The 13,232-nt window shown below is 38.5% G+C and overlaps 2 protein-coding genes across 3 annotated transcripts; both read right to left on the bottom strand.

Annotated features, from left to right (window-relative positions):
* Positions 1 to 5,400: 5,400 nt before the first annotated feature.
* Positions 5,401 to 7,492, bottom strand: LOC104780940 (GATA transcription factor 6). Of its 2 annotated transcripts, none has more exons than XM_010505486.3 (3): positions 7,126 to 7,492; positions 6,444 to 6,713; positions 5,401 to 6,341 (listed from the first exon to the last, which is right to left on the bottom strand). In XM_010505486.3, the coding sequence occupies exons 2-3, from the start codon at positions 6,702 to 6,704 to the stop codon at positions 5,655 to 5,657; spliced, it is 948 nt and encodes a 315-aa protein (XP_010503788.1). In that variant the 5' UTR covers positions 6,705 to 6,713; positions 7,126 to 7,492; the 3' UTR covers positions 5,401 to 5,654. The 2 variants fall into 2 exon arrangements, with proteins under 2 accessions (XP_010503788.1, XP_010503789.1); XM_010505487.3 differs by having other exon boundaries at positions 6,444 to 6,736; positions 7,126 to 7,427.
* A 501-nt stretch (positions 7,493 to 7,993) lies between these two features.
* On the bottom strand, positions 7,994 to 11,702 carry LOC104780939 (putative methyltransferase PMT27). Its single transcript, XM_010505485.3, has 7 exons — positions 10,193 to 11,702; positions 9,967 to 10,116; positions 9,483 to 9,864; positions 9,240 to 9,414; positions 8,853 to 9,125; positions 8,560 to 8,754; positions 7,994 to 8,474 (listed from the first exon to the last, which is right to left on the bottom strand). Exons 1-7 carry the CDS (start codon positions 11,549 to 11,551, stop codon positions 8,267 to 8,269), a joined length of 2,742 nt encoding a protein of 913 aa, XP_010503787.1. The 5' UTR covers positions 11,552 to 11,702; the 3' UTR covers positions 7,994 to 8,266.
* Between the last annotated feature and the right edge of the window lie 1,530 nt (positions 11,703 to 13,232).

Here is a 13,232-nt window from a genome sequence, read left to right as displayed (position 1 = left end):
AGACTACAGACCTTAACAGCTGACTTTGATAGACTTAGAATGAAAGAAACAGACAGAATTGATGATTTTGTTGCTAAGCTTTCGGAAATAGCTACAAAATCAGCTTCCTTGGGGAAAAACATTGAGGAATCCAAACTTGTTAAGAAGTTTCTTAACAGTTTACCGAAGAAGAAGTTTATACATATAGTTGCATCCTTGGAGCAGGTTCTCGATCTCAACACGACAACCTTTGGAGATATTGTTGGCAGGTTGAAAACTTATGTGGAACGGATTCATGAGGAGGAAGAATCGCAAGAGGGACAAAACAAACTCATGTATCTTAATTCAGAGTCCCAGTCCCCTGTTTATTTCCATGAAAGAGGTCGAGGCAGGGGAGCTAACCGCGGACGAGGTAGAGGTCGCAGAAGAGGTTACGGACGATCCTTCTCTTATCAACAAAGAGATTACGGTTCTCAGCAGAAGGAGTATGGATATCAATCAAGAGACAAGAGCAAGATAACATGTTATCGTTGTGATAAGATTGGGCATTATGCTTCGGATTGTCCAGATCGACTGTTAAAACTCATCAAGATTCAAGAGGAACAAGACAAAGAAGACAAAGAAGGAGAAGATACACGTGAAGCTGAATCCCTTATGATGCATGAGGTAGTCTATCTCAATGAGAAGAAAGTAAAACCGAAAGAACTTGATACATCTTCAGACAAGTTGTGGTACTTAGATAATGGTGCTTCAAACCATATGACATGGAATTTTGCTTGGTTCTACAAACTTGATCCTTCTGTGACAGGCAAGGTGCGTTTTGGTGAAGACTCGAGAGTCAATATAGAGGGAAAGGGTTCTATTCTGTTTTTGACAAAAGGCGGAGAAAAGAAAATTTTAACTGATGTTTACTACATACCGGATCTTCGAAGCAATCTCATAAGCCTTGGACAGGCCACTGAAGCTGGTTGTGATGTCAGAATGAGACAAAACTACCTCACTCTGCATGAAAAGGATGGAAATCTCTTAGTAAGAGCAAACAGGTCAATGAACAGGTTGTACAAAGTTATCTTAGAGGTTGATAACACAAGATGTTTGCAGACTGCTACTACAGAAGAATCGGGGACTGTTGTATTACAAACTCAGTGGATTGGCATGCTCGTCTTGGACACGTCAACTTCGAGACCATAAGAACGATGGTATCAAAGGATCTGGTTGTTGGAATACCGAATGCTTCGAGAGACAAAGAGATTTGTGCATCGTGCTTGTTCGGAAAGCAAACTAGAAACATGTTTCCAAAATCTACATCTTTTCGAGCATCATGTCCACTTGAGCTTGTTCATGGGGATCTCAGTGGACCAATTTCACCTTCTACTGTTGCGCATAAGAGATACATATTTGTACTAATTGATGATCATTCTCGATACATGTGGACAGTCCTCTTAAGGGAGAAAAGTGAGGCGTTTGATAAATTGAAGAGCTTCAAAGCACTCGTTGAACATGAAGCAGGAACTTCTATCCAAACTTTTCGAACAGACAGAGGAGAAGAGTTTATGTCTCAAGAATTTCAAGATTTTTGTCTACAAAAGGGAATTAACAAACATCTAATGGCACCTTACACGCCTCAACAAAACGGTTTAGTGGAGAGAAGGAACATAACACTATTAGGCATGACTCGAAGCATTCTAAAGCATATGAGGATGCCTAATTATCTCTGGAGTGAGGCTGTACGACATGCGACGTATCTTATCAACAGAGTTGGAACCAGATCTTTGACTGATCAAACACCGTATGAAGCATTCAAGCACAAAAGGCCAAATGTTGAGCATTTAAGAGTGTTTGGCTGCATTGGATATGCCAAGGTTGAAGCTCCGCATCTTCGAAAGCTTGATGATCGATCTAGGATGCTTGTGTATCTTGGGACAGAACCTGGTACAAAAGCTTATCGACTTCTTGATCCAACAAGCCAGAAAATAACAGTAAGCAGGGATGTTTGTTTTGATGAAAGTAGAAGCTGGAAGTGGAATAATTCTGAGGAGAGTCAAGAAGAACCTGGTTCGTTCACGATTAACTTTGGTGTTTTTGGAAACAATGGAGTTGCAGAGAATTCAGTCACCGAACCTACAGAGGAAAACAGAGGAGATGTTAATGATGATGAGGTCGATGATGAGATAGATGACTCAGATAATGTAGAAGCACCACAACCAATACAAGTTTTGAGACGATCCGAGAGACTAACTGAAAAACCAGGGTACTTAAAAGATTATGTGTTAGTTGCAGAGTTTGAGGGAGAACATCTCTTGTTGATGCTTAATGAGGAACCTGCAACATATGAGGAAGCAGTCAAGTTTGAGGTATGGAGAAACGCATGTGAAGAAGAAATTAAGTCCATAACCAAGAATAGAACATGGAGTTTGGTAGATCCTCCTCTGGGATGTAAACCAATTGGCTTAAAATGGGTTTTCAAGGTTAAACGAAACTTTGATAACAGCATCAACAAATTCAAGGCAAGGCTAGTGGCAAAGGGTTATGTGCAAAGGCATGGTGTGGATTTTGATGAAGTTTTTGCTCCTGTGGCACGAATCGAAACCATAAGGTTCCTCATTGCTTTGTCAGCTTCGAACGGATGGGAAGTTCATCACTTGGACGTGAAGACTGCATTTTTACATGGAGAATTAAGAGAGAGTGTTTATGTTAATCAACCTGAAGGTTTCATAACAAATGGGTGTGAAATAAAGGTCTAAAAGTTGCATAAGGCTCTGTATGGTTTGAAGCAGGCGCCTCGGGCTTGGAACACTAAGCTAAATCAAATTTTGCTAGAGCTTGACTTTGAAAAATGTTCCAAAGAACCGACGTTATACAGAAAGATAGTGCAGAAGCAGCTTCTCATCGTTGCAGTGTACGTGGATGATCTTCTCGTTATTGGTTCAAGTTCGGAATTGATCTTTGAGTTCAAAAGGGATATGTCAAGTAAGTTTGAAATGAGTTATTTGGGAAGGCTTACTTATTATCTTGGTATTGAGGTTCTACAAGGAGAAGATGGGGTTAGATTGACGCAAGAAAAGTACGCTAAGAAAATCTTGGAGGAAGCAGGTTTGAGTGAATGCAATTCAATTCTTATACCAATGGAGTTTGGTTTGGAGTTGTCAAAAGCACCGCATGAGAATCGCATAAATGGAGAAACTTATAGGAGAAACATTGGCTGTCTTCGGTACTTGCTAAACACCCGTCCGGACCTTTCTTTTGTTGTTGGTGTATTGAGCCGGTACTTGCAGGATCCAAGAGAGTCACATGGAACCGCTTTGAAACAGGTTCTGTGATATCTACGTGGAACAGTTTCACATGGTTTGTTCTTCAAACGTGGATCTAAAGCTGGTCTGATAGGCTTTAGTGACAGCAGTCTTGCCGTGGATGTAGATGATGGTAAAAGCACAACCGGACACATGTTTTATTTCAATGACTGTTTGATCACTTGGTGTACTCAGAAGCAACAGGTTGTAGCACTCTCTTCTTGTGAAGCGGAATTTATGGCGACCACAGAAGCGACTAAGCAGGTCTCATATGGCTTCAAGATCTTTTTGCTGAGTTTACCGGAATAGATAATGAGAAAGTGACGATACAAGTTGAAAATAAATCGGCAATTGCTCTTACCAAGAACCCTGTGTTTCATGGTAAAAGCAAGCACATTCATCGTAAGTACCATTTCATACGGGAGTGTGTTGAAAATGGACAGGTTGATGTAGAGCATGTTCCTGGAGTACTACAGAAAGCAGACATCCTAACTAAGGCACTGGAGAAGAACAAATTCAGAAACATGAGAGACTACATTGGAGTTCAAGGAGGAGCTAAGAAGGACTTCAAGCTTAAAGGGGAGAATGTTGGATAAGCTTGAAGAAAGAAGTGTCATTATCCTAACCGAGTTATGGTTAAGAGATAAGTTTGATTTGTGCTTAGGAGTTATCTAAGCATAGGTTTTCCTAATAGGATTAGGAATGAGTTTTTATATATAAGGAGATGTCAAAGTTGTGACATAACTTATGAATTTGAGAGAGATCAAAAGCTTTAGTTGTTTGAGTTAGTTTTTCTAAAGCTAATAAAGAGGTGAATATTTGATCTTTATATTCATATTCTAGATAGTGGAAGCAAATTAAAGGACAATGAAGTTAAGGTTTTAACTTAGAGATGTGGCACTTCTATATGATATCTATAAAACTTTCTTGTGACAAAGGAAATGGGAAAGAGAGTCAGCAATCACTATGGTCACACTACAGATTTCTCTTTCGATTTGACGATTTCATCTTCTCAAAAATGTTGTATATATCAACTAGATAGATAAACCACATCTCGTCTACGTTTTAAAGCCTTAAGTACTACGTACATCTTTACTCTACATCCACTAAACTTGGGAATGGCGAATGGGTACTTGCAAGGAAGCTTCCTTGTGGAATATGCATTATTACGTGTTTGGGGAGACAAACCTTAACACACGTCTGGGGCGCTTCTCTTTCACAAAGATGAAAACATGGGGTGAGACTTGAGAGATCATAGTCTCGTCTAATTTGTTTTTACATACAAATTATGCAAGGAACATATATATCTGTATATATAATGTTTCACAAAAGTTGGAGAAATTACTATACTTACGTTGAATATAATGTATATACGTTACGCTAGCTCATACACGTTTTGTTATTTAACTTACCCATTCATTTCCATGCTTGTAAAACATCCCTCATTTTCGATTAATTTGGGGTTTAAATGTAGCAATTTACAAAATAATAATTTCAAATGCATTATGTAAGCTTGAATTTAGATAATGGCATATGAAGTCAATACACACAAAACCAGTACGAAATCTACATCTCATTATATAATGATCAATACTTTGGTAAATTAATTGGTTACCTTAGCTTCGTACATTTATAGTTTTGAAACATGTAGTACTAGTTTACATATTATGCACTATGCAGCATTAAAAAAAGAACTTGATACGTAAAAGCTTGATAATTAAAACAACTAAAAAGTCTACTAATCTTTTGGTAATTTTCGTGATAAGCTCAAAAGATATGGTCAACGAATCTTATCATATTGCAAAAATTGGATATATTGCACGTCACTGGTAGTCGTATTCAACCTCCAAAAATACGCAGAGTAATAAGTTAGTCAAAAAATTAAGAGAGTGTGCCCAGTACGATTTTCAAAGTAATTTTCATTTTCCAATTCTCTCAGTCATATTATGTCAATTTTGATTGATACAAAAGATGTGATGGGTAATAACAAAGTAACAACAACAACAAAATATGGAGTTACTACTAACCCTATATTCCAGCCTCCTCTAAATTAGGCTTTTCTCATTCAAAATTTCATTAGGGTTTCAAATTGAGCTTTGATAATTATCATCAGTCAACAAAAGATTATAAATAGAAAAGGAACCAACGAGATCATTAAGTAAACAATCTAAGAGTTTAAAAAAGGTATTAAACCTGACCAGTTACTAAATTCCTAAAAACCTACTGCGAGTCTGCGACTAACAACGAACAAAACCCAAATTGAAAAAAAAAAGCATACATAATCGATCAATCCTTTTAACATAAACGCAATAATAGCTAATGAGAAAACTAAACTGGTGCTAAATCTGAACCGGGTCGAATCCTAATTCTGGTCTAATACAATCTTCAAAAACTCGGTACAGCCTGAACCGTTTGATTCAATCCGGTTGTTCCATCATCATCATCATCATCATCACCCTCTTCTTGGGAGGTCTCTTTCTTCCGACGCATCTCAATGACTTTACGGTGGTGGTTTGAGTGAAGCTCACTCGAAAACGTCGGGCTACAAGCGGGTCTGTACTCGGGTAACAACCGACCCGATTTGAAACGCACACCACACGCGTTGCACAGCGTCTTCGCTCCCATTGGTCCTGCTCTCCACTGAGGCGTTTTCTGAACGCCGCAATGACTACACCTCCGCGTTTGCGTTTGCGTCTGCGTCTGCGTCTGATCAGCTAATTTCTTCGTCTTCTTCTGTTTCTTAACCCTTGGTTCATCAAGCAAATCCAAATCAAAACCGGAGAGCCATAGAGGGCTTGAAGGAGGACCAGAGGAAGACGACGTCGCAGAGCTCGAAGACGAAGACGGCGAACCATGAGACCAGTAGGTGACTCCGGTTCTAGCTCGTTTGGGCCTGATTTGAACCGGAGGTGGAGGTGCTTTGAAACAAGTCTCCTCCTTAACCGGTGGTACAGAACGTCTTCGATTCCCGGTTAACCAAACCGGTTTCTTCGTCGGAGCCAACGAGGAATAAGGCGTGAAAGAGTCGTCTACGAAATTTGATAACCATTCAAGTTCCGCTAAATCATCCATCTAAACCCCACCAAAAAAAACAAAGAAATTAACATTTCAATTTTACGGATAAAGTTTGTGAAAATGAAAAAAAAAAAAAAAAAAACGAAATTGAAAATTTACCGGAACGGCGAGCTCGGTGGTGGGGAAATTGACGGCGGAGAAATCGTTGCTCATGAGAAGGGTAGTTTCGTCAGACGAGAGACCTCTTTTTCGTTGGGGTTTCTTCAAGTCAGTCTCATCCTCAACGAGAGCGTCTTCATCGTCTTCGTTAGAGAAGTTGAGCAAATCGTCGACGGAGAAATCATCGCCATTTTGAGCGCCGCCGTTGGTGAGGGTTTTACTACTGTTCTTCAACGCCGCCAATTCAACAACACTCTCCATTTTTTTTTCCTATTACCAAAAACAAAAAAAACCTAAATTTTTTTTTGTAATTTCGTTCCTCAGAGATATCAAAACTCTCACCAAAATTTTTATCTTAAAACTTAAAAAACTCCCCCCGAAAAAGGAAAAAAAAAAAAACCGTTCCTTTTAATTTCCCAATTCAAAACAGAAAAAATAAAATAAAAATAAAAAATGAAAAGCCAAAAAGAAGAACCATAACTTTGGAAAGAACGAACCATGATTTTTGACAAAGAAGTCTCTCACAAGACAGAAACAAAGTAAAAGTTTTATTCTTTTCATGTCAATTTCAAACCAGTCTGGGTACTACTACTACTACTACAATGCGACGAAGAAATAACTCTCTGGAGAAAGAAAGATTCTCATTTTTACCCTAAAAATTGGACAAGAAATTGGAATTTACCTGAGACGAGAGACGGAGTGTGTGAGAGAGGAGATGAGATAAGTCGGTGAAGAAGAAGGAAGGGTAGTGGTAGTAGTGGTGGTAAAGTGTGAATATTTAGAAGAAGAGGTGAGTTTGGTAAAGCATTGAATATGAGATAGTGCCCCCAACCCCAAGCCTTTCTCCCCTCTCCTACTAGTACTAAACCAAAAGTGCTCGTTTCTCTTCTTTAATTCTCATCTTTTCGTTTCCCAAGAACCAATTTTTTTCTAAAGATTTTTTTTTTTTTTTTTTAAGCCTTGATTATTATTCTTTGGTTGGAGAAGTTTTTTACCCAACCGGCAAAAACGTATAAAAAATCTGTACTTTTTTTGGAAGTTCGAAGCGTATACGTTTACTGGGAAAAGTGGAAAACAAGGAGATGAATACGAGCTAAACGGTAAAGTTTTAAGATTATGTTACCCAAATAACATCCATAATTGGGCTTGGGCTTGGGCTTTCTGAAAATTTTACGACTTTGGAGGTCTGTGTAACAATGGCTTTTCTCATACCGTCTTCTTCAATTCAAAACGGGTTGTACAGAGTACTCGGCGATTGCGAATGACGACGAAGCTTCAAATGTACAACTCTTATTGCCCATTATGTCAGATTCTCTTCTTTCTCACCTCTCTATTGAATTAATATTTGGGCTTAAGATTCAATAGTCCAATGTGATAAGAGAAGTTGGGAATATGTTGAATTTGGTGTGAATTGGGCTTGTGGTTTGCTTATGATAAAATCTTGATCAGTTTATAAACCATCATATTCATACTCTCTTCTACTGCTATGTTTCTACTTGTTGGAACAAATTTCATTTATTTGGTGTGTGTCTTTACTTTTACCCAGTGAATGATTCAAAGTCATAGCCTTTACTAGAGAAGAAGATCATCATAACCATGTTATATGTAGAAGGTGGAAAAAAAAAGTTGTTCTAATTAGTCTATAGTTTAAGAAGACTACTAACACTATTGCTTATACTGGACAATTCTTTATCCAATTCTTGCAACAAGCAAGAATCTTTTTTGGGATTATAGATATATATATATATATATATATGGGTGTGATAAATGTAGTATAATGCTGCTGACACTTCTGCTATTTTCAAATGCAGATTCTGAACTTATCATTGAGAAGTATTTGGTCTCCAGAAACCTTTTTGGGCACTTAATATTCCTTCTTGGTGTTTAGAGAAGGTTAGATGAACATCCCAATGCAATGACTTCAACATATTCTCAACTTCTCTTATCACATTTGACTCGTCACGAACTATGAGTTTACCTCCTGGTCTTACTATTCTATCCACTTCTGCCATTACTGGAACAAGGTTGCACCTTTCTCAAAAGGAAACAGAGAATATTTTCAAGATTGCTGATCAAAATTACCAAAAAGAGTTGATATGAGTTAAAGCTTTTTTACCTTGCTTTTAACTTGGAGAAAAGATGATCTGCATGCAAGAGATCGTAGCTTCGAGGGTATGTGCTAAAAGACTCACACCAGTCATGATATATTCCGAATAGACCCCTTTCGTAGATTATAGGTAGTGTATCTGGTGAATTTATGTTGACTACATTCATGACCCACACTTGCAAGTCCTTTAAAGCTGCTGCAAATCTGCAATTTTGACATTGTAGTTAGAAAAGAAAAGGTTTAGTTTTGGTGACTGAGATTTTTGTTTGAATCTTTTGTAGTTTTCTTCTGTTGATGCTTACCCTCCGTAGACAGCTCTCATGTCCATTACATTCCTCACATTAGACCAGCTTATTCCTATTTCATTCATGTATACTTTGCTTACAACATGTTTCCAATGTTCATAATCTGTAGTGAAATCTCTAGGAGCTGGTTTCCCATAAATCCCCATTTGAGAGCTGTTTAACCAATAAGGAGGTGTTTGAAGCCTACGGGGCCAGTTCACAGGCCACTTGCTCCCTCTCTCGACCGCATTGGTTGGTACTTTATGCATACATGCTTGTAGGGGTACATACCTGAAATTTGCATTCAAGTATTGAGACTTCTTTGTTTCTATTACTGCCTTAAGGCTTTTTTCAATACTTACTTTATGTTTTTGTTATGTTTGCATATTGTGGAATCAATCATACCAGGCAGCATTTGCATCGTCGTTGCTTTTGCACATCGGAGGCTTGTTGTGTTTTCTTTTCTCATAGCATTCATTTGTGGCAGGTTTCTGGTAGATTGCAGCACCAACACCATTGAGCTTATCCTTGTTGATTGTCACAAGTTCCCAGCACAAGGATTTTATCAACGCGGACATTTCTACAGAACTCGTGAAATGTCAGCTCCAATGAAACAAATAAGTAGGAGAACGTTTGTTCAGACCTTACCTTTCCAGATTTGAACATCTTCTTCAAGCTTCTGGTAGACTGGAGTTGCTGACCATACAAAATAACCTCCTGGCCTAAGCATCCGATTAAGTTCCAGAAGAAGCATGCCGCCTTCATTGTGCCATGGGACTCTGCAACGTGCACAGTGGATAAGATCAAATACTCTGCTCGGGAATGGCAGTCGCTTAGAGCCCATCACTGCAGAAATGGCTGGGATCTTTCTTTCAAGAGCAAACTGGACCTGAGCCTCGTGTTCATCTTTTGGTGCTAGAGACATGGCTATAACATCTCTTTCAAAGAGGAAACCACCGAAGCTCGCTACTCCACATCCAACATCTAATATGACTCGAGTACGCTTACCCCACGCAATGTTTTTCAAAGACTGCCATAGTAAAAAAAAAGAAGCATAACATTTAATGAAAATTTCTATCTTTTACTTGGTGCAGGTTTATAACGCTATACTGAAATCAGGAAATGAGTTCACCTGCTGAACAAAATCAATATAATGGAGAGCTCCATGGATGAACTGTGTTCCACCACCGGGAAACGTCAAGAACTCGCCAGTAACCTTCACCCAGTTCTGATGTCCTTTCACCTCTGCTAGCTTTGTGTGTGGGACATTGTGGTACCATATCTACTAGATCATATTTGAGTTAACATTTCTATCCAGTTTCACTTGATCGAAATCTTATTCGAATAGAATATTTTACCTTGTCCCTGCTTTCAGGCCACTTGATGGACTCCTTATATCCTTCTGGAAGGGGGACGAGACACGATGGTGGGTCTTCTGGGCAATGTCTCTCTCTGTGCTCAAAATGTCTTCTACTCCGTAGTTTCTTTATTGCTTCTTCATTGTCTAGGCATGGTATATAGTCAGTACCTGCAGTTGCATTGCACAACACCCATGCATTTCCATCCATTATACGCTCTACAGTATTTGATTCAGATGTTTGTCTTTGTTTCTCGTCTTTAGATTCTGTTGCTTGACTCTTCCATGACTTCTGTGATTCTGCTGATTCTTTGGGTATTCCAGAGCCAAACCCACTCGCTTCTGACCCCTCTTGTCTCTTCTCATCTTTCTGCTCTTCTTGTTGCTCCATGTTTTCGTCTTTAGATGTTCTCTGTTCTTCTTTGTTTCCGCTTTCGTCTTCTGCCGTATTATGTTCTTCCTGTTGGCCATTCTCATCCTTCATACTCTTCTCTTCCTTCCCGTTTTCTTCACTAACCGTGTTCTTCTCCTCGTTTTGTTGTCCGTTTTCCTCATTCCCGGAGTTTTGCTCCTCTTGTTGTTGCTGTCCATTTTCTTCATTCTTTGAGTTGTTGTCTGATGTCTCGCTTTGCCCCGTTTCCATAGGCTGTTCTTGTTTGGTTGCATCTGTGAATGTCACGTCTGCATTTGAATCCTGTTCTTGCCCTTGTTTGGTTCCTTGTTCCATATCTTGCCCTTGTTTCTTTCCTTGTTCCACATCCTGCAGTTCCTTCCCCTGTCCTTGCTCTTGCTCTTGAGTTCCTTTAGATTGAGTCCCAGCATCCTCGTCTCGTTGTTCCTTCTGTTCCTTTTCAAACTCCTTGACCACTTGTTTCACCTGACCATCATCATTCTCTTGCACCACCTTGTTCTCTTTTCCATTATCTTTCTCTCTCTCCTCGGAAACCTTTTCATCCTTCTGTTGGTTTTCTTGTTTTTGATCAGTTTGTCTTCCTCCTCCCTCTTCTCCTCCTGCCTTTGAGCTCTTCTCTTTGGCTGACTTCCGCTGCTCGTCTTCAGACTTTACGGCATCGTCTGGAAGCTTTCCCGGATTGTCTTCAAATGCCGGTTGCTCTTCAGACTCTTTGTTTGTGGGTTCGGGTTCATCGTTACCGTTTGAAGAGGCAGACACATCACTCCTCTCCGTCTCTGAGACGACCGTTCGAGTGGAACCTTGTGTGATCTGCGGTGGAATAACAGAATTGGAAGAAAGCATCCACACACCTATAACACATAGAGCCACAAAGATGATCATTGTAATGGTCGACGCATAGGAAGACGTCGAAGCTCGCTTGTTGCCACGTCCCTTTCCAAATGCCATCTTTTCCTGTCTTACGTATACTGAAGAGAAAGAAAGAAAGAAAAGAAAATGAAGGAGTAAAATGGGAGTTGAAGGAAGTAAAAATAGAAGAAAAAGAAGAGAAAGAGAGGTTGTGAAGAGACAAGACTGGATCAAAGATCCTACAGAGTCGGACATGGGACTTTCAATTTCGTGTCTCTAAATTTAGATATGGTCTCTGTGTCTCCTCATATTTTGTTGTCCATGAAAAAATAAAAAAAGCCATGTAACTTAACTACTGCTAAGTGGTAACGCCTAGTCAAGGAAATCTTAAAAACATGGCAAGATCGTTCTTTTTTTACATAATGGATTCTAAGGTCGTTTAACTTGAGTATACATGTTATTATAATCAAAACATATAATCTTGAGAAAAAAAAATTACAAAAACTGTTTGATTGAGTTCTGTTGTTCGGTAAATTTAGTTCTCTTGTATTATTTTTGTTTGTCTGAATTGGATTAAATATTAAAAAAAAAATCCATTTCTTTTAATTAAACGTCTCCAATGTTTGATTCACTATATAGTGGTAATATTTAATACCTTAATTATCAGTATAATTTTCACGCAAAACTACTTATTTTAACGATGGTTTTGACTTTTGAGATGCTAATAAAATGTGTGTGCAGTGTTGTGGACCTTGAGGCTTGAGGTTCGTAATCCTACTACGGTTGGTTCGGTTGAATCGGTTCTCTCCCCACTAAAACACAACTCAAATGTCAGCCTGTCGTTAACACATGTGTTCTGTTTATTGGTCCACTATATCTCAGTTTTCTCATTTTCGTCCTGCTAAATTGCAAATTTGTATAGTATTTTGCTTGTTGTCATCAATGCTCCAATTTCATCAAAGGTCCAAAAGACAACCAAATACTACTCTCTCTTTTTTTTTTTAATTTATTTTCTTTTGAGTGGAACCTGAAGCTTTGGATTAATAAATGTTGGACAATGACAAATTCTGGATTTTTAGGCTTCGGATTTTGCCAGCATTTTTTTTGGCTTTCTTTCACAAAATATTTAAATATCCAAATAAAAGACGTCAAATTTACATATTTTTAATATATATATAAGAACACAATATATAGAACTATGTCTATACTTGTATATTACATGAAAAATGAATTAAATCTGTGGGATATGACAAGCTGTGGGATACGGCAGGGAGTAAAAGTCGGAACGAGTCGGCCGATTGGACCGCAGCACTATTCGAATGGACCTAATTTACCAACTCCACAAATCTACAAACTCACACGTAAACTAACAATATCGATTATTAATATCATTGTTATCGTTCGAACACTCCACTATCATGCTAGCCAAAATGACGTTTCAAAATTGTATCTCTTCGATCGGTTCCACATTTTCTTCCCACAACACATAACACACATCATTACATGTTACATACTTCAAGAAAGCTAAACCAAAATGTGAAATTGTGAAAGAAGGGATTCTTTGTAATTAAATGAGTAAAAGTGGATTAATTGAAGAAAAAGAGAGAAACGAGTAAAAATAGGTTTCTGTAGCCAAACATGTTCTTCTGAAATTGATGGCATTGCATTCCATATTTTGCATTACCTAATTAATACCTATTATATTGGTTACGCATCCATCATGAGAATCTGTAAACTCTCTCTCTCTCTCTCTCGATTTCTATATATTTTACATATGTGT

Source organism: Camelina sativa, chromosome 4 (genome assembly GCF_030686135.1).
Source record: "Camelina sativa cultivar CO46 ecotype springtype chromosome 4, ASM3068613v1".
NCBI lineage: Eukaryota > Viridiplantae > Streptophyta > Magnoliopsida > Brassicales > Brassicaceae > Camelina > Camelina sativa.
Note: the sequence above shows the minus strand (reverse complement) of the source record. Positions and strands in the feature narration are given on the sequence as shown.

Excerpts from the sequence above, each read along its gene's own strand:
- LOC104780940 (XM_010505486.3), bottom strand. The coding sequence starts at position 6,704 with ATGGAGAGTGTTGTTGAATTGGCGGCGTTGAAGAACAGTAGTAAAACC. Across the intron at positions 6,342-6,443 it reads CCACCGAGCTCGCCGTTCCG|ATGGATGATTTAGCGGAACT; the intron begins GTAAATTTTCAA and ends GGTGGGGTTTAG.
- LOC104780939 (XM_010505485.3), bottom strand. The coding sequence starts at position 11,551 with ATGGCATTTGGAAAGGGACGTGGCAACAAGCGAGCTTCGACGTCTTCC. Across the intron at positions 9,415-9,482 it reads AGATGTTCAAATCTGGAAAG|AAATGTCCGCGTTGATAAAA; the intron begins GTAAGGTCTGAA and ends CGAGTTCTGTAG. Across the intron at positions 8,755-8,852 it reads ATGAGAGCTGTCTACGGAGG|ATTTGCAGCAGCTTTAAAGG; the intron begins GTAAGCATCAAC and ends TCAAAATTGCAG.